The sequence below is a fragment of the Hylobates moloch genome, unplaced genomic scaffold, assembly GCF_009828535.3.
Source record: "Hylobates moloch isolate HMO894 unplaced genomic scaffold, HMol_V3 SCAFFOLD_22, whole genome shotgun sequence".
Lineage (NCBI taxonomy): Eukaryota > Metazoa > Chordata > Mammalia > Primates > Hylobatidae > Hylobates > Hylobates moloch.
In genome coordinates this window covers 40422759-40447303 of record NW_026652297.1, presented here as the reverse complement: position 1 = coordinate 40447303, position 24545 = coordinate 40422759, and the positions used below count along the sequence as shown (strand labels likewise).

At 38.9% G+C, this 24545-nt stretch overlaps 1 protein-coding gene across 8 annotated transcripts in view; it reads right to left on the bottom strand.

Annotated features, from left to right (window-relative positions):
* UNC5D (unc-5 netrin receptor D) overlaps window positions 1-24545 on the bottom strand; it is a 561176-nt gene that overhangs the window by 103750 nt on the left and 432881 nt on the right. For 5 of the 8 annotated variants that reach the window (XM_032144088.2, XM_032144090.2, XM_032144089.2 and 2 more), the window contains exons 5-7: window positions 9654-9834; window positions 8635-8802; window positions 6683-6847 (exon numbers count right to left, since the gene is read on the bottom strand). In XM_032144088.2, coding sequence (XP_031999979.1) covers window positions 6683-6847; window positions 8635-8802; window positions 9654-9834 — 514 coding nt within the window. The remainder of the gene's footprint in view (window positions 1-6682; window positions 6848-8634; window positions 8803-9653; window positions 9835-24545) is intronic. The other 3 variants (XM_032144094.2, XM_032144093.2, XM_032144095.2) reach the window with 1 other exon arrangement.

The following is a 24545-nucleotide window of genomic DNA, read 5'->3' as shown; positions in this document are numbered from 1 at the left end:
ACCTCGTGATCCGCTCGCCTTGGCCTCCCAAAGTGCTGGGATTACAAGCGTGAGCCACCGCGCCCGGCCGAAAGGCCACAGATTTTTAATAGCTTATGAAATACGCATCCATCATAAACCAATGGATGAAGGCCAGTCTTCATTGAAAAGGGAGATCAAGTTCAAAAAAACAATCAAATGTCTTTTTATTAACAAGGCATAAAAATAGAAAAATCAATAGTGGGTGGATAACTAAGGGAGAAGCGTTATGGTAATTTGTTGTGTGCATTTTATTCTTGATCTTGTTTACGTCCAATCCACTCAGGATATGGCACTTGAGTGCAAGTGCCCATCAAGAGGCACAAAAATGACAGTTTTAGCTTTGTAAAAAAATTGTTTTTAAAGCCTTCACGAAGACACATGAATATTGCACTATCTCTGCTTTATTTTCTTTTTAATTAAACACAACGGAAACTTCAGTCCTGAACCACTCCACTCTGTCTTGTTAAAGCTTGTTCCTCACTGGTCTTCATATTGGGTCCCACCATGGGAAAGTGTTCATTTGGGGCATGGGGGAGAGATGGTTGCTAAGCTGCTAATGACACCATATGTGCCCAAATCTACATTCTTATGACTCCTGTGGGTCTGCAATATTATATCTACATTTGCTATGCAGTATACATGAAGGCAAATTCTGAATTAATCAATTGTTATGCAGAAAGGCAAGCTATTGAGTATTTCTAGGAAAAAGTCTTTATGTAAAAATGAGCACCTACTATGTCCTATAAATTAAAAGTACTTGGGAGAATTAGCAAACAGTAGGATGCTTCGTGGCCACATAAAAATATATTGTGCTGGTATGTTATCTTGCTAATGCCATTTTCATTTCTTGACTTTAGAGAGTTTAACTACGCTATCATTAAGCAATTGTGCAGTGTGGCTGGTTCAGCTGGTTTTGAAATATGAACTTGTCCAACAAAAAGTCTAGATTGAGTCAAGTATGATTACTGACTCTGACCAAAGAAAGGAATTGACAGGTTTTGATTGGGTAAAGGGACACTCATCCATTATAATCCCATAAACAAAAGAAGTATTCCATAAAACCACTAGTACAGAATCAGTTGTTTTAGATGCATAGAGCTATCTCCAGGATGAAATTTCTCTCATTCAGTGCCCTAGGAAATACAGGGAAGGAACTCAGGTAATTACTGTAATGGATTAACAATAAGGTTTAGAATAGTCCAAGAGAAAATGCTTAACAAAGCAAACATGCCTTTCCTGTGATTACAGGTTCACCTTTTCAGGTGCTTCCTCTAGGTCATTTAAGTAGATCGTTCAATAGACAATGTGTTTAGATTATTAGATGTAGCTCAGGGATGTTTATTTTAACCTGCTATTGTGTAGACGTCTTTATCCTTGATGGAGTTTCCTAACCATCAACTGAAACTTTTCTTATCACTGTAGCCATCAGAAGTGAAAACAAACCACCGTTTTACTGATATTTCAGTTTTTGAACTGTCAATGTTGAACTGACCTATGTTATACCTTGACAAGAGGAACGGATTAGCTATCAGATAGCTAAGCCTTGGAGACTTTCTCTGTCTTTCAGGCCCCTGGGGCATTTCTCTAGCTTTAGTCTCACTACACATCTAGGTGCTAATCCCTTCTGAAGCATACCCATTTAATCTTCTCAAGCTAATGCCCTTAGTTTTATATCTGCTGGAGGATCAAATTAAACACCCTGCTATTTTCACCTTTCTCTTCCTATCAATGAGGCATGCGCAGCTTATTTCCCTCTGGCTGTGATCTGAGAGCACAGACGCAGCTATGTCCAGCAAGGAGAAAGACCAATGGTCAGGAAACTACCTGATTCTGGTGTTCAAGCTCAGAAAACATGGATCAACAAGTTCTTGTTTCTTGACAGTCATACCACATCATTACCTTTTTCCTCTGGAAAAGCAATACTCTAGTATAAAGGCACTGCATGTTTATGCTTGTAATTTAGATTCGTGGATTCACTGTTACTGTCCCCAAATTCCTAATCTGCTTCTTACCAGTCTTGGGGCATTTACCTACTTTTTGATTTTTAAGCGACAGGGTCTCCCTTTGTCAACCAGGATGGAGTGCAGTGGAGCAATCATAGCTCACTGCAGCCTCGATCTCCTGGGCTCAGGTGATCCTTCTGCCTCAGCCTCCCAAATAGCTGGGACTACAGGCATGCACTACCACACTTGGCTAGTTTTTTATTTTTCTTTTGTAGAGACCAGGGTCTTGCTCTGTTGCCCAGGATAGTCTTGGACTCCAAGCCTCAAGTGATCCTCCCTCCTGGGTCCCCCAAATGCTAGTATAACAGGCATAAGCCACTGTGCCAGCTGTATTTATTTTCTTGTTGAGAGCATCTAGGTGTGGCCATCTGTGACAGTGTAACATTAAGGTTCTGTGTTCTAGTCACAACTGACCAAGCAACAATAATACCCAAATATTAAAGTGATCATTCAGAGCTAGCAGCTTCATCTCTAGGAGAAATGCAACCCTCAGAGACAACAAAGAAAAACCAAATGTTTTGTTGACGGCTAAATAAAAATCAAAGACATGTAGGTCATCTAAGAGCAAAGAAATGCCATTGTGAATCCTCCACGAGAAGGTGGAAATTGAGGAATTGCTTTAGGGTCATGTTGAGTGTCAAGGAAGAAAATCAGGATGAAGAAAATTCCCAAATTGTAATATGACCTAGATTCTTCAACAAAGCTACTGCTCCATAAAGCTGTTGCCAAATGCTATTTTAATCAAAGCCAGCCTTCATTGGAGCTCTATCCTCAGAGCACAGCTATTTTCACCAAGAGCACTCTGACAGAGTACCAGTGAGAACTTCAGAGTGATGTTGGCATCATTTAATTGGATTACTGTTCAGTGCTTCCTGAAGAGATAGTGAAGTGTTATTTTTATTTATTTATTCTTTGAGACAGGATGTCACTCTGTTGCCTCAGCTGGTCTGCAATAGCACGATCATGGCTCACTGCAGCTTCACCCTCACACCTCAGCTTCCAGAGCAGCTGGGACTACAGGCATAAGACACCATGTCTGGCTTATATTTTAATTTTTATTTTTTGTAGAGACAGGGTCTCGCTATGTTGCCCAGGCTGGTCTTGAACTCTTGGGCTCAAGGGATCCTCCTGCCCTGGCCTCCCAAAGTGTTGGGATTACAGGTGTGAGCCACCATGTCTGGTGTTACTCATTTTTGTTGATATAGGTAGCCACTTTCTATCTAAAAGGATAGAATACATCCTGGTGTTGGGGTCTTATGAATACACCCGTTTCCCACTGATATGCAAATAAATATATCTCAATTACATCAATAATCTCACAGACTTCACCCTTTCTCCTTCAAAACTCTTCATCACTATAGCCATCAAAAGCCTCTGATAATATTTGACAAATACACTAATATGCATACAATGAAGGCTAGAAAAAACGTGCTGAAGTGAAAAAGGAATTGGAAGAAATTAATAGATTGAATAGAAAGAAAAGGCTTATGTAGCATTTTCAGCTCATGGGGGTATTTAACAGAGATCTTTTTACACATTCCAAGCCTATCTTCCTAGCTATGTTATTTCCACTATAGGAAAGGATTGAGCTGTTTTAATTTCACAAAAGTACATAAGCATCCGTGATAGTTAATTTTATGTGCCAACTTGACTGGGCCATGGGGTGCCCAGATATCAAGTCATATATTATTCTAGATGGTTCTGTGAGGGTGTTTTTGGATGAGATTAACATTTAAATTCACAAACTGAAAAAAAGCAGATGGCCCTCCATAATGTGGGTGGGCCTCATCCAATCAGTTGAAGACCTAAATAGAACAAAAGACTGACCCTCCCCTGCGTAAGAGAGAATGCTCCTTTCTGACAGCCTTCCAACTAGAACACTGGCTTTTCCTGCCTGACAGCCTTCCAACTGGGCCATCAGATGATCCTGGTTCCATAGCAGCCTACCAACTTTTGGGCCTGAACTGGGACATTGGCTTTGCAGATTTTGGACTTGCTGGGCTTCGGAATCACATGAGCCAATTTTCATAATAAATATCTTTAAATATCTCTTCATTGCACTCTTTCTCTATGTGTGTGCATATCCTATTGGTTCTGTTTCTCTGGAGAACCCTGACTAATACAGCATCTCAGATTTCAGAGTTAGGATTGAGGCTTGCCAGTACACTCTCAGTGCTGATAAGTCTTTTCAGCCTTAAACAGAACTCTTATTCAATTGGTAAGTGACAAACTATTACAATGCAAATGCAAAAAAGTAATATTTGTGTGTTGGATAACAATTCTTTCTTACATTAAGAGAGCTAACCATATCTGTCTCCAGTCAGTAATTCTCAGATTAAGTCTTAGTCAATTAAGATTGAAGCCTGATATCCATTGATTTTCCCCAAGTGCAAGTACAACCTGTGGTTGTTAGTGAAGGTTATTACTATGACTATAAAAATTTCAACCAGTAGCCAAATAGTTATATTGTCATGGTTCTTTAGAAGACATGAAATTCACTGCCCAACTGTACTAATTTATAATCGTGGCCAAATATCTGGACATCCCATGGCTCAGTCAGGTTGACACATAAAATTGACCAGATGTATATGTACTCGTAAAATTCAAAAAGCTTAGTTCTTTCCTTGAAGCCACTCATGGTCGTAGTTCAGGTAGTTGCTTTAAGCAATTTATTGGCTTATTAAATGAACTCGTCCTATGGACACTGGCCATGTGTAGTTTTCTAAGTGTTCTCCTTGTATTTTCCCGTAGTGGAAATAAAAACAGTCACACCTCAAATGTGTGCATTAGAAAAATCTGGTGGTATTCAAGAGAGGTGAGAAGCACATTTCTTTAAATATCCTTCTATTGAGCTTGTGTTGAGATTCCTTACATTTAGGAAGGGAGAAGGCTTTCTGAAGGCAGCAAATGGTTGGTATGCATTTATTGGAGAGCATACCCAAACTAAAACTGGTGGGTAGGTGGTCTTCCATTACAGCTCCCTGCATTGTATCTAATGCATGCAGGGTAATCAGTGCTTGTACTAGCAAATAAAGGCACTATAGGCTATCAGGAAATGCTCATTTCAATGTACTAATCATTTTAACCAATGTATGAACCATACAGAATTAGTCTGAAAATACAACAGGTAGCAGGTGCCTGCCTTCAAGGGTATTCAGTCATACTGAGGCAGAAAAATAAACCCAACTTAGCTTTTTCCTCCATACTGTCATCTTCCCAAAGAAAATGTGACGCATCTCACTGAGAAGATCACGAACTTGTAAGCTATGGTATCTTTTTTTTTCTTTTTTTTTTTTTTTTTTTGCTGAATATTTCCCAGAGAAATTTCCAAGAAGGCGACCAGTTCTAGAGAAATAAGTTCTCAGTCTTGTGTGTTTTTTTTGTTTAGGTTTTTTTTTTTTTTTTTTGAGGTGGAGTCTTGCTCTGTCGCCCAGGCTGGAGTGCAGTGGCGCAATCTCGGCTCACTGCAAGCTCCGCCTCCCGGGTTCACGCCATTCTCCTGCCTCAGCCTTACGAGTAGCTGGGACTACAGGTGCCCGCCACTACGCCTGGCTAATTTTTTGTATTTTTAGTAGAGACAGGGTTTCACCGTGTTAGCCAGGATGGTCTCGATCGCCTGACCTCGTGTTTTTTAAAGACCCCAGCAAAATCAATATACTTTGGCTCATCTGAGTGGGTAAGTGGAGAAGAGATCCATATCAAGCGTGCACCTACTCTGCGCCATACAACATTCAAATATGTTCTTTTACCATTTAGCCTTGACAATACTAAAAAGTGGGTATCATATTTGGTAATTATAGTCAGAGAAGATAAGAGGTTAAGCAACTTGCCCAAAGAACACAAAGTAAATAAGGAAGAGCACCAAATTAAAACCTATTTCTCTTTGACTCTAGTTGACCCTCCCATACCTTCTAACCCAGGCAGATAGTCCCTTGGTGATGGCAATAATGTAATCTCAGGAATAAAGCAAAGACTTGGGAATTTTGAAACAAGCATTCTACTTGCTACTCTGCCAGACCACTGTGATACAAAGCCACCCACTTCCTCAGGTATCACTCTCCTTTCCCCATAATTGTGTGAGCTGATCTCAAGGTGGAGGCACATGGCTCACCTTCTGGTAAGCCTGGGTTCACCTCCTGACCTCTGCCCGCCTCGGCCTCCCAAAGTGCTGGGATTACAGACATGAGCCACCACGCCCAGCCTATTTTTAAGATAACAGTAATAAGACATGTTCCTTGCCACAGAACCCATGGTCTCTAAAGATGTATTAAATGCTTAATGTGCTTGCAAAATTCCTGGGGGGAAATATAACCACAGAGTGATCAGTATCAGAATTTCACCAAAATTAAAAATGGTAGCTTCTAAAAGTCAAAAATATTTTCTTAACTATTTTTTCTTACTCTTAAAATGTTATCAAATTAATTTAATAAGTACACACATCAACAGAATGCACAGTGATACAATATATGCATTTATACCATCTCTATTAAAAATGCATTTGTCTGCTTTTCTGCACTTTTTACCTAATTTATTTTTGCCTTTAGCAACTTGGCTTTCTGCTAGCTTATTTAACCACATTAATGGCTGTAGCTTACTTTCTTGAGATGCATAAATGGTATTATGAACAAACACTGCAGATGTTAAAGCGAAAGTGTTACCTAGGATGCAAAGACCATCTGTGCAGTTTTCAGATTCCTGGCTTAGACCTTCACAGAATTTGCCCCCATTTCTCGGGGGTGGTGCTGTGCACTCCCGGATCCGCAAATGTTCACACTCTGGACTGCAGACGGACCATTCGCTCCACACTTCCCAGCTCCCATCCACTTCAAAGGGAAACAAAAGAAACCATCGTTAGAATGAATCAAGTAGCTGTCAGGAGACTCACCCCAGGACTGCTGTTGTTCTAGAGCTGGATTTTAAGGAAATAACCACCAAACAGAAACAAAAGAACATATCCACTTATCTTCTCTCCATGGTTTCTTTCCTGAAGAGACAGGCTTACAAAAGCAGTGGTATAATACTCTTGCTATTTCAGGATGAGACCAATTACCAAATTGAGGCAAGCATTCATATTCCAGCACCACTGGGTCAGCTAAAAACTTGTCATGACCCATTCTTTCCCAGTCTTTCATGCCCAAGTGCATCTCAGGTGGACAGGTAAACTGTGTGCAGTAACTACTGACAATCAGCCACTTTCTTAGCAGTTGACAGTTTAGAACAGAGTATAAGGAACTATCTTTAAGCCCTAGAAGCCCCTAAACAATATAAAGTTAAACCCAAATATATTGATAGTATTAAACTAAAACAGGTCAGTGAAACCCCAAGACACCAGGACTTATATAAATAGAATTTCTTGGGTCATGGACTGCTGCTGGATGTAGAAATGAACAAACTGAATTTAATTCCACTAAAAAGGAACCCTAGAGATCATGGCAGATGTCTGAGGCAATTGTCCTTTACCTCCTAGGAATAGTTCAACCATGCTTATGTGGGTTATTTAAGATACTGCAATTTTAAATCTAAAGCAATTAGTCAAGAATAGGGTACTATAAAAAAAAATACTGAACTTGAAGCAAAATGTCTGAGTCCTTGTCTTGGATCTGCCAACTTATCCGCTGAACAACCCTGGGCGAGTTACTTAGCCTCACTCTACCACGTCTGCCAACTGGGGATAATAAAACTCACAACACAGGAGTAAATGACATTATGCATGTAAAAGCATCCTGCACAGTACCTGGCACATAGTAAGCACTCAATAAATGCTTATTGAACATAAGTCCAAAATGAAACTCCAAGAATATGCTGCTGGGAAGAGCCCCACCTTAACTTCGATTGCAACTAAATTTGCAATTTTATTATAAAGACATGAGACTCTAGTCCAGTGTCCTTGGAGTTAATGTTCTGGAGTGCATGTGAGACCCAGGGTCAATTTATTTCTCAGTGGGAGGATATGCGTTTCATAAGGAAAGTCATCTTCCATCTCATCTATTTCTCGTTGTATAAATTGGGTTACAGCCAGTAAGAGACAAAGGAATTTATGAAAGCCATACTTGGTAAATGAAGTATCTCTTTTTACAGAAAGAAAGGCAAGCATAGACCAAATGTAAAATATAGACTGCTGTGACAGTATACAGTCTCTATCAATTGTCTTATAAATAAATACAAAGCTGGAACTGATAAAGTTGATAACTAATGATAAAGAGTCAAACATTTGGTACCCGTTCTTTTGTGCTTTAAGACAACTTACCTAATCCCTGCTAACTATTATACAAATAAAGGCCACAAGATGGGAGAACCCAAGGAGAGAAGGGGATGGCTTAGCCCAACCAAATGCTGGCAGTATAACAAGACTTCATAGCAATTGGCTTATTGACGATGAATGTTCAGTGTCATCTGAGTATTAAAAAATATGCCCCAAAACATTGCACCGTGGTATTTCACCCATGTTGCTGCCACGACAATGAGCTCTACATTAGCACCTTGGATAAAGGTTCTATTCTAAGAACTTGGGAGAGGGTAACTTTGGAAAAGAAGGTAACATTGATTGCTTCACACCAGCTTAATAGTGTTGGTGGATTGGAAGGGAAAAGGGAATCTGCATATATCTCACCAGGACAAAGAGAAGTGCAGGTTATTTTCTGCACTGACATTCCCTCACAAAAGGCCCCACCATTGAGAGGAGCTGGGTTGGTGCAGGTCCGGGAACGTTTCTGCCATCCTCTACCACAGCGAACATTGCAGGCTGACCACTCTGTCCAGGAAGACCAGCCTCCATTCACTGAGAGAGAAAAATGGGGAGGGGAGAAAAAAAGGAGAGAGGTTTTTACTGATTGCCTACTATGTGCAAGCCACTGTGCCAGGTGCTGTGAGTCAGGCATCCAGGGACCGAGAGACTGTGCAGCCCCCACTGGCTGCTCTATCATGAGACGACAGTTGGGGGGGTCATCTCATCCAGTCCTCAGCCTATTCATCTGAAATAGGAGGGACACAGAATTTGCTTTGCAAGGAAATTATAAGAAATAGAAAGAACTCATCAATAAATCTCTAAAGCACTTGAAAATCCAGAGTATAAGAAGAAAATATCAGCATTTGAATTTCTATGACTTTAAGTGCTTCAAAAATAAATCCCAGGACTCTTCCATTGTGAAAGGGAATGCCTTTACTTAAATAGCTGGGAACTTCTTTTATACAATACCTGAGATATTCAGCAAATAGTATTGTTTGTTTTTGGAGGATTTCACATACCAGGGGAGAGACTACCTGACAGCAGGTCTAGGAAAAACTGGGGTGTTGGGTTTGAGAGGCGTGGGAAGCAGAAGTTGCCCATCTCAATTCTTTTCAAATATAGACATAATGGGAGAAAATAAACAGCTTTTTATTATTTTTAAAAGAGAGATTGGAAATGTCACTGACTATCACACAGAAGTGCAATATTGGAAGGAACAGCAAACACATTAATAGAAATAGTGATGTTTTTCACCTGCCAGACGGGGGAGGCAGGATAGAGCACTGCAGTGAATGAACCCCAAGGTCTTTGCAGGTCTCGACATTGAAAGTTTTAATAAAATACACATCCCTCTGCCTCTTTCTGCCCTCCCTATCCATTCCTGGCCTTTGGAATGGTCTTACCGTAGACCACCACAGTGGCTGACAGGCTTCTCCTCTTAGCCACGATGTTGGCTGCCATGCAGGTGTAATTTCCTGAGTCTGAGAGCCGTGCCTGCCTGATGATTAGGTTATGGTCAGCCCTGGTGTCAATGTTCTCATCTTGTTCAGAGTCAATGGGCTCTTCATTTTTCAGCCATTCCACCTACAGGAAGAAAGGAATGTTTACAAGTCACTAAAAAAAAACAGAACTCTTTTTCTGGAATTGAAAAGTGAGCAGATTTGGGTGTGGGAGAGAGATGTATCTAAAATATAGAGCAACAGCAATGATTGGTTTCTTTATTCCATATCCTGTCCCTTTTATTTGGTAAATTTGGTTATATTCAGGAAATGGATACTCAAGCTAATAAGCTGGGAGCAGGAAAAGAACACAAATATCCTACATTGACTTTGACCCATTTTCTAAAAATGCAGTGGAGGAGAGAAAAGAGGTGACTGCAATTAGGCCATTTCATTTCATTACAACGTTCATGATGATGATGATATTTCAATAATTGGTCCAAAGTGGAGCTCAGAAAACCAACATATAAATGTAGAACTTGTATTTTGTGTTGAGAGGATATTATATTATTAGACAAGGTTTCAAGTCAAGATGCCTGAATTTAAACAAGTTTTGATAAAGGTTTGAGATTGTACCAAGGCTAAAGTAATACAGATTTGTGCAATCATAAGCAGATAAATTAAATTTAAAGCTCAGTGTTCTGTAGATTTTGAGCTAAGTTTCTTTGGCGGTCATTTACGTTACTCTTCCGGTGACCGAAGAGGCATTTAGGCCTTGGGTTAGCTGGCTGAGACAGTTGAGGCCCAGCCCCTCTTCTGGAGAAGCCCAACCTTCCCCATCCTCTGAGCACAGGCTACTCCCATTTTGGATGTGTTTTCTCCTAGATGCTGAAGAACCTATTTTCTTCTTCCCAGTTTTATCTTGGTCCTATCCTTGGTCCAAACTTCTCTTTCCTTGAACACAAAAGGAAGACGCAGATGGAAGCCTTCTGCTCCCTGGATCCTCAATTTACTTCAAATGGAGATATACCACCCTGAGCACCTCTATTTCATCACATGCCGGTTTCCTCTGATCTGTGTTATTTCCTTATTCACCCTCTGCTTCCATATCTAAGCAACATCTCTACTCTCTAGTGCCCCTTGGTAGCACTAGACACATCTCTTGTTTGACAACAACCATTCAGCTCTAGTTATCAGCATAGGTAAAACACAGTAATTTAAGGGACACATAAAAACTGAAATTTATCACAGAAAGCAATGACCGTGATGACATCAAAGAGAAGTCACATAGGAGCATACGTATAAGGGGCATTTCGTCATACTCTGCTCACCACAAGCACAGCTCATTGAAAGCTGGTTTTAGAATAGGATACTTCATTTCATTTCTTAAGTCTAAAGAATTCTAATTTATCACCAATAAAAAGTGTCATCTGGGCCAGGCGCGGTGGCTCACGCCTGTAATCCCAGCACTTTGAGAGGCCGAGGCGGGCAGATCACGAGGTCAGGAGTTGGAGACCAGCCTGACCAACATGGTGTAACCCTGTCTCTACTAAAATTACAAAAATTAGCTGGGCGTGGTGGCACGCGCCTGTAATCCCAGATACTCAGGAGGCTGAGGCAGGAGAGTCGCTTGAACCAGGCAGGCAGAGGTTGCAGTGAGCTGAGATCAGGCCACCGCACTCCAGCCCGGGCAACAGAGCGAGACTCCATCTGAAAAAAAAAAAAAAAAAAAAAAAGTGTCATCTCTTCTATAATTAATTGGTTTACTAATGATTTGTCTTTGTAAAAAGGGATTTATTTACCAGGGGAAAACATATTAGAATCCTTCCATACTTACCCCAAGTACCACCCCATGAATGAGAGCTTAAATACCCCAAATCATCACTATCCAAAACTTACTTTAGAAGAGGTTAATTTGAAAGAAAATGATACCAACTAGCACAAGGAAGAGATCTGAGAACTACAGTAAAATGTAAAGTAAAGCTGTCAGAGCCGAGTGGTACCAAACAATGAAGTAAAAAAGCAAATCTCACTACCAAATCCCGGGGTTCCTGATGGCACCAGCCTGGAAGTGTAGGTACCGACAATGATCAGAGCCAAAAAGCGCTGCTCTGTTTAACAAAGTAGGGCAAGGGAACCAATTTTATAATACATCTGACTACCAGCCTGTGACACAATGTCTTCCATTCACTACTACCATTGCATATTTCAGAGCCATCCATTTGTTCATTTGACAAATACCTAAACATCTGTTGAGTATCAGAGATTGTACTGAGATCTGGGTAAAACTAGGTGAACAAAATCAAGATGATCTCTTCTTTCACTGGATCTTACAATGAATGGGTAAAATAGAAATATAAGTAAATCCACATTCTCACCAAAATATAAGAGTTGAGAGTCACATTGTCTCAAGATAATGACTATAATAAATAAATTCCTTTCCCTTGAAAATTACCCAATCTTGGGTATTTTGTTATGAGCAACAAGAAATGGACTGAGACCCCACCCTGCCATGATCTTCTTTCTGGGATTTTTGCAGTGGCTTCTTAACTAACTGGTCTGTCTGTGGCTTCTATTCTTGCCTCTACAGTTGATGTTAAGGTATAACACTTACTGTAAAGCCAAAAGAATTAGGTCTTTTAAATTCCCATCACTCCTATATCACTGCAAGGAAGAAACTGGTCAGCTGAAAGCAGGTCTGGGAACTTTTTTGCTCTACCTCCACTCTCCTCCTAGGTCAGAAATTCAGGGGTAAATTGCCTGTTTTCTGATTAATTCCTTACACTTGCTATTTGTAGCATCTAACAAGAACTTCTCCTATGTCCCCTGCTCAGCTGTCCTCTTCTTTCATACCTCTCCTCAAACAGTTGGTCAGGAACTAGAGAAAGTCTGGCACTGACCCATAAATAAATTATTCATAGCAAGTAGATAGCCCTGTGGGCAGTGCTCCTGAAGATTGAAACTAAAGGAGTCCTAGCACCTGGAAATCAAGCAAAGCTGTCCTAAAGGAATCTTGGCTCAGAGGAAAATTAAAGGTACAACCGTCAAGTAGAAACTTGGCTTCAAGTTGAAAACTTAAAGAAAAATAAAATCATGCACAAAAGAATGAGGCCAACAAACTAGGAAAATATTTGCCATAAATTTGATAGATATAAGATTAATAATATGAATGGTATGAGTAAAAATAATATGAACGCTCAAACTTTCATTTAAGTTGATGATAAAAACCCATTCCAGTAAATCTGGCATAAAGATGAGTATATAGTACATGAAATAAAAAAAATCCACTAAACACATGACAATTAAACAATTGAATAAATATTATGTAGCACTAAGAATAAAGTCTAAAATTAATGTTAGAGCAATATGTTTCCTACCAAAATAGCCAAGATTAAAATCTCTCTCTCAAACACACATGGAGTTTTCATTTTAGTGATTTGTTTGTTTTTTGTTGAGAGTGCAGACCAGAGAACATTTCACCTACTGTTTAATACCATGCTATGAATTGAATATTTGTCCCCTCCAAAATTCATATTGATATTTAACATCCATTGTGGCAGGATTGAAAGGTGGGGTCTTACAGAGGAGATTAGATCATGAGGACTCTCCCCTCATGAATGAATGAAAGAATGGATTAATGAATTAATGGGTTATCATGGAAGGGAAACTGGTGGCTTCACAACAAGATGAGAGACCTGACCTCGAAATATTTGCCTGCTCAGCCCCATTGCCATGTGATGCCATGTCCTGTGCCACCACTGGACTCTGCAGAGAGTCCCCACCAGCAAGAAGGCTCTCACCAGACATAGCTCCTCGACCTTGGATTTCTCAGCCTCCAGAACTGTAAGAAATAAATTTCTTTCCCTTGAAAATTACCCAGTTTCAGATATTTTGTTATGAGCAACAAGAAATGAACTAAGACACTGTCCTACCATGATCTTCTTTCTGGGACTTTGGCAGTGGTTTCTTCACAAACTGGTCTGTCTGTGGCTTCTATTCTGACCTCTACAGTTGGTTTTCTACAAAGGGATGAAACCACACCACTTTCTAGCTTGAGATCCTTCAGTGGCTTTGATTCTTACTTAGAATGAAACCTCTAGGCTAACAAAATCCTTATGGGGGGTCTAGCACCCTCTGTGTGTTAGCCACCTCAGAGCCTCAAGCTCACTCCACTTTAGCCGTGCTATACTCCTTCCTGCCCTTTGAACTTTCTAAAGTTCAAAGCAAGTTCCAACCTCAGAGCCTTCATACCTACTGATTCCTCTGCCCTGAGGAACTTTCCCATAGGTGGTGCCATGGCTCAATCCCACTTTGCATTTAAATCTCAGGTCAAATGTTATTTCTTCACAGAGCCCTTATCCAACAACCCTTTCAAAAATAGTAAGCCCCACCCCTTCCTGCTTTTTCTTCCTAATGCTTAACTCCTTTTGCTAATCTTTTTTCCTTTTTATTTTTTGAGACAATGTCTCAAAAGACTACTGCTGGAGCACAGTAGTGTGATCATTTCATAGTGAGCTATAGCCTTGACCTTTCAGGCTCAAGCAATCCTCCCACCTCAGCCTCCTGACTAGCTGGGACTACAGGTATGTCACCACACCGGCTTATTTTTATTTTTATTTTTTGTAGAGACAGGGTTTCACTATGTTGCTCAGGCCGGTCTGGAACTCCTGGGCTCAAGCAATCCACCTCGGCCTCTTAAAGTGCTGGGATTACTGGCATGAATCACAGTGCCTGGTTCTATTTGATAGTCTTAAAGATAATTATATCATTTGTACTTGTCATTATGGGCTTAGGAATTTACCAAAAGAAAATATTAAGGGTGCGAGTTTAACAACAATAAATTATTTTTGACAGAAGAAAGAGAGAGAGAAAGAGAAAAAAGAGAGAGAAAAGAACAAAAAAGAAGAGGAAAAAAGAAATGATGCAAGGGGGAAAGAGTTAAAGCATGCCAAAGCTACAAGACAAATAATGAAGCTTTTAAAAAATAAATTGGGACTCAACAATTGATTTAGTATTGTGTAGACATTAAAAGCTCTGGTTTCAACTAGTAAAAACATAAAAAAAGGGTCATAATACATGAAAGAGTAAATATATAAAATTATGGTTAGTGTTATCATAAATTTATAAAACAAAAACAATAATAAACATATGTATGCTTAATGTAAACATTGGAAGAGAATGCAGTGTTTATAGAAGTCTTAACTGGGGTAATTATTCTTTTTTTCTGGTAGTTAATTATGGCAAATTCAAGGTAAAATCTTTCATAATCTAAAAACAAATTACTTTAGCTTAAAAAAAAATCTCTTTTACTTATCATGTAGCACAGTGATTTTCAAATTTATATTTAGCTGCAGAGTGTTTCTTCAATTCAAAGCTTATCTGAAACCCAAAATGAAAGAGGATTAAAAAAGGGAAGATATTATGACTGATGCAGAAGTGAGGTATCTGAACTGCAGATGTGAGGGTCCCTAAGATGCATAAACTTGGTCATGCCAGGCCCACTGCACAACTCCAGAAGAGATGATTCACATCCTCCCTTGTCAATGTAAATGATGCATGCTCGAGATGCTTGGTGCACAACTTGTGCTATCATATGAGCTGGCCCTGCTGTACGGTCTACCCCCAATCACTCATAGGCACTATGGACATATACTATGGTCTGCGTCTAGGCATTCCAAAATTATAGTTTGAAAACTATTGATAAGGTAAATAAGGTGTCTTAGATGTGTGTATCTATCTATACACACACACACAGACACACATACACATATATATATACACATACACACATATATACACACATATACATGCACACACATACACACACACACACACAGACACCCACAAACCCTATAAAAACCTACTCTCATGGCTTTCTTATGGAAATGACAAGCATCAAATAACTTTTTACATACATACAGACCCCAGCATATATATATATATATATGCTGGTATACTTGATGTTTATGGTGTTATGACTGGGGTCCTTCAATCCAATTATGTCTATAAACAATCAACATAGTAGTAGACACTTAACTGTGGAACTGTTTTTTTATTCGTAACCTAATAGTTTATCCATTTAACTGATGGCAGGATGTTTATGAGGAAATCAGTTTGGTATTTTCTGGGCTTATAAAAGTGACAAATTGCACTTGGATTTATGCTTTTGTCACTTAGAGAAACTTTAAAACATTTTTGATGAGCTAAGTGCTCCTAATGTAGAACAGTTTAATAAATAAAATAGGAAAAAAAATTCTCGACACCAGCAGTTGCAAACTCCAGTGTTCCTGGGGGCCAGGGAGGTAACATAAATTAGTGAAGTGGTGCTGGGTATGAGACCTCCACGTGCACTGCTTGCATACTAAAGACAAGGGACTGTTCTTCATTTCCACAGAAGAATGAGCTCACACTCATTTTTCTTAAAAAATGTGGCATTTTCTGTCTTTTTAGACAGAGGCATGGGTATTTTTAAAAAATGATAGTGCAATGAAAAGTGACAATGAACTCATTTTTGCTTAATAATCTCTTTTGCTTTTCATGTGTCATGGTGGTCTTTAATTTACAGAGTATTTAGCTTTAGTATCAGAAATTATAGGAAAGTGATAACCGTGGCAAAATGTAGACCGCAAGACCTGTGTAAATGTGTAGCCACTGGTTAGGGTCAGACTGTCATTATCATGAGAGAACACAGGCACAGTGTGGCCAGATCTTATATTTTTCATGAAAAGCCAGAGATATTTATTTCAATGTAATATTTTTTGATTCTTATATGATGGCCCATATATTACAAAATATATTATGAGGACCAAAAAAAAAAAATATTCATGAGCGAGACGTAGATTTGCCCCCCTTGTCCACAAAAACCACAATACAGCAGACTTCTGACTCCTGGTGAATGTTATCACAAAGAGGAGCTCAATGCCCTACACTGGATTTAATTTCCTTTCACTAAATCATTTTCCTCAACCATCCATGAATGTTATGGTGCTTATGTGTTACTGCCCATTCTCATGGCTTTCTCATGGAAATGACTGGCAAGCACATAACTTTTGAACCTATATCCAATATTCTGCAGGTATGATAAGGGTTTGCATGTACGCTGAATTCAGAAATTATTTAACAATAAATTGCCTACACTGTAAATCCCTAATTAAGCTCTTAACAAAAGCAATACAGATTTTCAAATTAGCGTTATGGGATCAATAAATTGACCACCTTGTGGCTAACAGACATTTGTATCACTTATGCACACGACCTCCTGCTAACAGGTCATCTTTTTGACAGAGAGGCCTAACATTCCTGAAGGTTGTTGGAGGCATTCACTCCTCGGATGAACAATTCTTTATCTGGTTTCTACTTACTTGGTTCAGATAGATAATCCCAGTTCAGAACATACAAAGAAACTAGCTACTTAGAGGTAATGAGCTTATGGATTTTCAGAACGCCAGCATTCATTAGCATAGTGTTACGTACAGATGGTCTGCAATTTGTAGTTTTTTTTCCAGTTTATAAACAAATCTGGAAAAGCAGAACATCAAAGACAATTAGATTTCATGCCAGACAGTAGGTTTCTGATCAGTTATTCTGGTTAGCTGGGGACAGAAGGTATGCAACTGATGAGCTTCTAGTTTTCTCACCAATAGGCAGCATGATGTAATCGGATTGGAGAGGGAGTCTCCACTGGAAGGGGAATAGAATGATGCATTGTGGGAGATTATCTTACCTGAGACCTGGCTTAACATATGAATATGTCTTTATGCGTCATAATATGTCACTTACTCTGATCTTTTATTAAAGACATCTAGTATGTACACACATAAACCTTACACCTAAATGTTTATTTCCACCAGACAATATGTGAGAATTTTCATGCTTCTGTTCTTGTTCTTAATGTTCTATAAAAGAATGAGAAGGAGAGTGATGTCATTAATCCTTTAGAAATGGAAAAAACAAAACAAAACCCAAAGACTAGTCTAGAAAGAGGAGAAAGCTGCTTTAAAATCCAGCTTTCCTCATATGCAGGACCCCAAGCCCCTTAACCTTTGAATTCTAGACTGGACCAACCCAAAAATCTACCCTCATATCCCACGGAAAATGCAAATCAGGCCCATTAATTGATATTATCAACCATGTGCTCCTACACTTCATTCCCAGCCTTCTCTCTTGGGATTTGGTAGACTCAGTATCAAATGGAGTTGTTCGTACATATTATAGATGCAACCTCAGCTTTATGACTTCTAAAGTATTTCAATTCATCTCATTGCCTGTGATCATTTTCTTTCTGCTCTACTTGTCGGCAAGCTCCTTAAGAACACGAACAATATCTCAAGTATCTCCCATCTAAGGATGTTCAATGGCACCTGCTGAATAAATGTGCTAGCCCAAATTGCTGTCCATGCAGATTTAGAGGTTGGTGCAATATACATACATGCACACATGTGAGAACATTTCAAACTGTATTTTACGGATAGAGGTGAGGGAGGGGTCCATTATTCTTTGCTTTAGTTCCCAGAGTTGAGCATAGAAATGACCTAGAAGAGTAAGACTGCTGAGAGAGCTGTTCTTCAATATATTCTGGGAGCCACTAATATTTCATAATGGCTACACATTTTTCATACTGAATTTCACATATTCACTTAAGATTTATGAATTATATTAGGGAGAGAGTAATAAATATTTTTTTCACACTATAATAAAAAATGTCTTGGGAAGACAACCATATCTAGTGGGACAGGGTAGAGAGACAGGTCTATTAGAGATGTATAAGCGGTAGAGCCAGGGAAAAGCTGGAAGGCCACAGAAGTACACAACATGATCACTCCCCACATAAACTCAAAGCTTTTGTAAAGTTAGCATCTTACAAAAAGCAATACTGATTGTGCTTTTGTGAGAAAACGGGGAGAAGGATGAGGTCTGCATTCCAGCTGCTGAGCAGCTGAACTGAGACGGCACCCAAGGACATGAGGCAGGGACAACCTGCACCAGGCAGAGGTGAAGATGGGATTCCAGGAACCATGAGGAAGGCTTTAGACTCGCACATGCCAGGACTCTGGTCTAACCAATACATTTCTCATTCGCTTTAGGTTATAGTGTGAGTTTTGATCAAATGGATTATTTCCCAGCCTAATAATGATATCTAGCATTTCATGAACACTTACCATGTGCCAAATACTTTTAGGCACTATGCATGTGTTAGTTAATTTAATCCATAAAGCATCTCTATGAGGTAAATACCATTTTTATCACCCCCATTTTATAGACAAAGAGACAGATGTTAAGTACTTTGCCTAAACCATATATACACACACATACACACACTCACACACATATATACACATAAACATATATAGACATAATTTGATTCCAAATTTAAGTCTTGCTTTAATCCACTAAGCTCAGTTATCCTATCATTTGCTAGATTTGGTTGGAACGACCATTGGCTCTTTGCAAAATTACATTGAAATACAGAAACTTGTCACCATTAAAGAAAATTTTGAAAATGTATTTTAGGTTTTTATGATCACTCCTAAGGAAGAATTGCAAACAATTTTCTTGGGAATGGCAACATTGTTAGAATAAGGGTGTTGTCTCCAAGGTGGGTGATTTAAAGGACAGCTCTCAGTTGAATGCACACACTCCAGTTATATCATTACTGTCAAATGTTCAGAATGTGACCTGAATTATTTTGACATAAAAAACTTACTCAAGCTCAGTATCTGTCCGCGGATAGGTCATGCCAAGTCAAGCTATCCCCCTGAACATTATCTGGGGTCTCATTTTGCTTTTGGCACCACGTAGAAATGAGTGCAGCATGCACCCATGAAGTCCTGCTGTGGCGATACATCCTAATGTCCTAAAATGTTTAAGAAGACTGACTGGATCTAAGTCAACTGGAGAACTTACAGGAGAACATTTGCTTTTCTGAGAAAAGGGACTGGTATTCCTGTTCTTGTGACTGTATTGGACACCAATGTGATTCTACAATATGGCAGCCATCTTGTGATCATGAGGAAAAGGCAAAGAAAACCACAGGGCTGTCGGCCATTGTCTTTACACTCACGAGTGAACATATTGTCGTTCAATACACGATCTTATTTGATCCTCACAGCAACCCCAAGATAGGCAAAGAAAATCTTATTCTTCCCATGTTCCCGATTATATGATTTGCCTAAGGCTATATGCTTGGGAAATGGTAGAACTAGAATTAGTAGCCCTCAAATATATATTTTTTCTACCACAAGGCATTAGCCATTTTCTTAGGTGTCTTACTATGTGAAAGGCTGCTCTTTAATATTTGCCTAATTTGACTTGGCATTGTCTAATAAGTCTCCAATGGGACTGAACCATTACACAGCAATGTCTCTCTGCTCACAATGGGGCATATTCTTGCCTAATGCTAGTTCAGGCCATTACTTGCTTCACCACTTTCAGATTAGATGTCACCTGTCCTCTCCTCTCTCCTTGATAATATTTCTTTCAAGTTATTTATAACAGTACTATCATGTTTCCCCTTTTGTCTTGCTTTTCTTTCCAGGCTCTACAGATTGATTTTAAAGCCACCTACACTGCAGTTTCTTCAATCTAGCTCCACTTATCTGATTAAGCATCACAAAAGGAAGCAGAAATTCAGCTTAATTGTGAAGCCATTGCAGCAGAACCAAGCAAATGATAGAAAACCTCATGATCACAGACAGAATCACACTCACTGATGCTGAATGAAATGACAGACGTCCGTCCCTCTGCAGAAGCCTGAATACTGATCACAGAACTTTATGTTCTGACATTGTGTGTCTCTTGTCAGACAGTGTTGTCCTTTACTTTCCCCGCTTCAGTTGTGAAAGTCAGGCGCAGTCTCATACTATTTTTTTTTTAAATTCATTATGACAAGTAAATGGTCTCTGGGAAAGCAAACATCCTCATCCACTGTTTACTGAAACTGTAACACTGTCATGAGTGAAGAATGAAACATGTTTACTTTAAAAAGAGTTTGCAGAATGATGATCAGAGGAAAAGAACATTAAACTGAAGAAACATAAATATAAGAATGGGGAGAGAGATGTAATCAAAAGACGGCTTGTAAGGGAGGTTACATGCTGCCATTTGCTTTTCAGCTGTGTTTTCCATAGTGGGACAGATCTTGCTCTTTGTTATTTCTACTTTTGCTTTTTCCCATCTGCAAAGAGGAAAACAATCTGCTTTTGAATCTCTAGTGAAGCATCACCTAGAAGATGCTGCCAAAGCTTGATATCCAGAGTGCTCTAAAACATCGTATGATGTGCCCTTTCATCTTAAAAGATTATTTTTGGCTGGGCAGACCTCTCTAAGATAGATTATAAGGAGCTGGCTTTTAGAGGCACTGAAAACTGCTTCTGTATTCACATTTACCCCTCCCTCCATTATCTGAGGTATGCAAATAATGTTTTAAAGTGGTGATGCGAGAATATTAATTATGTTTTCATTTCCTGTTCCTGTTACCATGTAATATATCTTCAAGTGCTGAGAAAATATCTTACGAAACCATTGAAGATTCCAAATGTTCATACATAAACGGGTGTTAAAAGCTGACGCCTGAGTTACATACAATTAATGATACACAGATACGTATCACACATACATGTACATGTACCACTGGAAAAATTAGATCTACAAAGAATAAAAATATTTCTGTCAGTGAGTAAAAGGCTAATAATGTAATGATCTCCAAAGGAAATGCAGGGACACATATGGATGAGCTCGGATTCCATATATTGGGTGACTAAGAATGAATTAGCATAAATTATAAATTTGTTCCAATTATAGAAGGTAATTATTGGAGACCAGCTTAAAGCATTATGAGAATTAAAAACGCAAAGTGAATCTATATTCCAGGTAGATGCCATTGAGTTAATCGTCCTGAAAAAAAAAAAAACCCAAAAAGACTACACTTATTCATCTTCCATTCCTTTGATTACTAGACACTCGATCCAAGTTTCCCCTCAGCTGACAGACACAAAGTCACCATGAAGGAAGAAAAACATTTTGAAAATCATGCTTAATAAAACAACTGCAAAAAACCAAATTCAAACTCTAAAGTCTTGTTTGGATTCTTTATCTAGATCAGTGGTTCAGATAGTGCTTTTAAATTTTGGACAGGAATTCACATCTCCTCTTGTGCCGTCTCCAAAATACTAATTAGGAATAAAGCTGTGACTAAACTTGTCATTACCTGCTCCAAACAAAAGTTCTTTATGCAGAAATCAAGTGCTATTTTATTACAATACAAAGGTAGACATGCTGCTGTTCATATTATTTTTCTTGCTTTGTTAACCATTGCCAACCTGGAAAGAACAAAGTCAAGTCAACATATTTTGAAAAGGAGCCAACAGATTTGGTATCCAAATTGTAGAGCTGAAAATGCAATTCCATTTAATGAGCTGAGATTATACATTTATATTACAATATGCCTAGCAATTAAGGAAACAAATATAAGAGAGACACTCAAGAGATCACAGATTAATAAGACAGACAAAAACGCATTTCCATTGTAACTAAGCACAATGGTTTTACTATTACGAAGGATGGCCAACTCAGTGGAGGTGGGGAAGGAAAAGGGGAGGAGAAGAAAAGGGATAGAAGGGAGACTTACATTTTATACATATTGATGGTCCAATATGTATTAGATGTGTCAGATAATATTCTAGGTTATTTCTCATCTTGAACCACTTGGTGAGTTAGACATCGTTAACTATGTTTTTATCATCTAAAAATAACTGAACATCAAAGAACTTAAATATGCCAACATATTCAAAATTCTGCCATCTCTTTATTTTGTTTTAAAGTTCCAGGATACATGTGCAGATTATGCAACTTTGTCACATAGGTATGCATGTGCCATGGTGATTTGCTACACCTATCAACCTGCCATCAAGGTTTTATGGCCCACATGCATTAGGTATTTGTCCTAATGCTCTCCCTCCCCTTGCCCTCACGTCCCCCAACAAGCCCCAGTATGTGTTGATCCCCTCCCTGTGTCCATGTGTTCCCATTGTTCAACTCCCACTTATAAGGGAAAACATGCAGTGTTTGGTTTTCTGTTCCTGTGTTAGTTTGCTGAGGATAATGTCTTCCAGCTCCATCCATGTCCCTGCAAAGGACATGATCTCATTCCTTTTTATGGCTGCATGGCATTCCATGGTATATATGCACCACATTTTCTTTATGCAGTCTATCACTGATGGGCATTTGGGTTGGTTCCATGTCTTTGCTATTGTCAATAGTGCTGCAATAAACATACATGTACATGTGTCTTCATAGTAGAATCAAAATTTTGCCATCTTTAAAAAATAGGTAAACAAAATCCCTCTTTTCCCTTCATGGCCAATGTATGTTGAATTATTTACCAGATATTTACCCCTTATCACCATATCCATTCTATCAAATCACTGAAGTAGCTCTTGCTAAGGTCATTAAGGATTTTCAAGCTATTACATTCAGTGCACATTGATCTGCATTCTTATTTGATTGTTAAGGGTAATGATGGCTATTCTTGAATTCGTTCTTTCACCTGTTTTTATAATACCATATATTCTTTCCTCCTCCCACTCTGGCCACTCGTTCTCTATTGAAACATTCAGTGTTGTTATTTCTTCAAGTCTCAGGTTTAGGCCCCGTTCCACATCTCACTGTAAAACACCTCCCCACATGATCATATCCAGACTCACGTCATTCATGGTCATACACTGAACATTCCCAGATTGACATCTTCAGTTCATTTACCCTCTTGGGCTACAGACTCTGGTACTCAGAGTCTTACTACTCAGTGTCTACTTTTGTGTACCTCAAAGGTACTTTCAGCTCAACACGTCAAACTGGACTTGGATTTTTTTTTTTGCATAAATAAGAAAGGGACGGATGATTTCCTTACCTGTTTGACATTAAAATATTTGAAACTTACCATCTGAGAAATAGAGATTCACTGAAAACATTTAAAGAGCTGGTGATAATAATATTACATTTAAAAGATCACTTTTGATATAATGTATAGAACACGTGGGATGGGGAGGGGCAGGCACAGCTGGCAACAGAGAGGTCATTGGGACACTGTAACAATGGCAGGGAGAAATTACAGTGGCTTGAATGGAAGATTTATAATGTGCATACAGTAAAGAATCTTGTAAAGGAATTAGGGGGTAAAATAGGATGGATAGAAATTTGCAACCGACTTGCTATTAGATTTAACGAGACGGACATCAAAATTTGGCACCCATATTTCCGACTTAGACAAGTGATATAGGGAATACCAGGTAAAAAGGTCATTATTGCATGCTGCACTGTTAGGTACTGACTATCGGCTTAGTACCTAATACACAAAGAGCACCCTGAAAATCAATAGAGTGAAATGAAGAAAGCGAAAAAGAGAGAACAAGAAAGATCAAACTAAACATGGCCATAGAAAAATAAGCTAAGGATGTGAATAATTAATTCAGTGATGCATATAGTTAAGTTTGAAATGCACACAAGGCATTGAAATAAATATCTTCAACACAGATAAGTCATGAGCTCCAGACTTACTCAACTACTTTTTGAACATATTTATTCAAGTCTTCAGCATACATTCTATCAGAAACTATAGACAGATTGAAATCATGCAAAAAGTGTAAAATGGAAAGAAGTGGGAGTGGAGGGGGTGTGGGTTAGGACACAACCCTGAAGAAAAGAAGCACTTTCAGATCAAGAAAGGGAAGAGGAAGATGCAGAAGTATGCTGATGATAAGGTAACAGACAAATCAGAAATTCATGAATCATGAAAACCAAGAAAAAAAACCATTTTAAGTACTGAAAATTATCACTGGAGTAAAAAGTGAGTCTGGGTAAGGT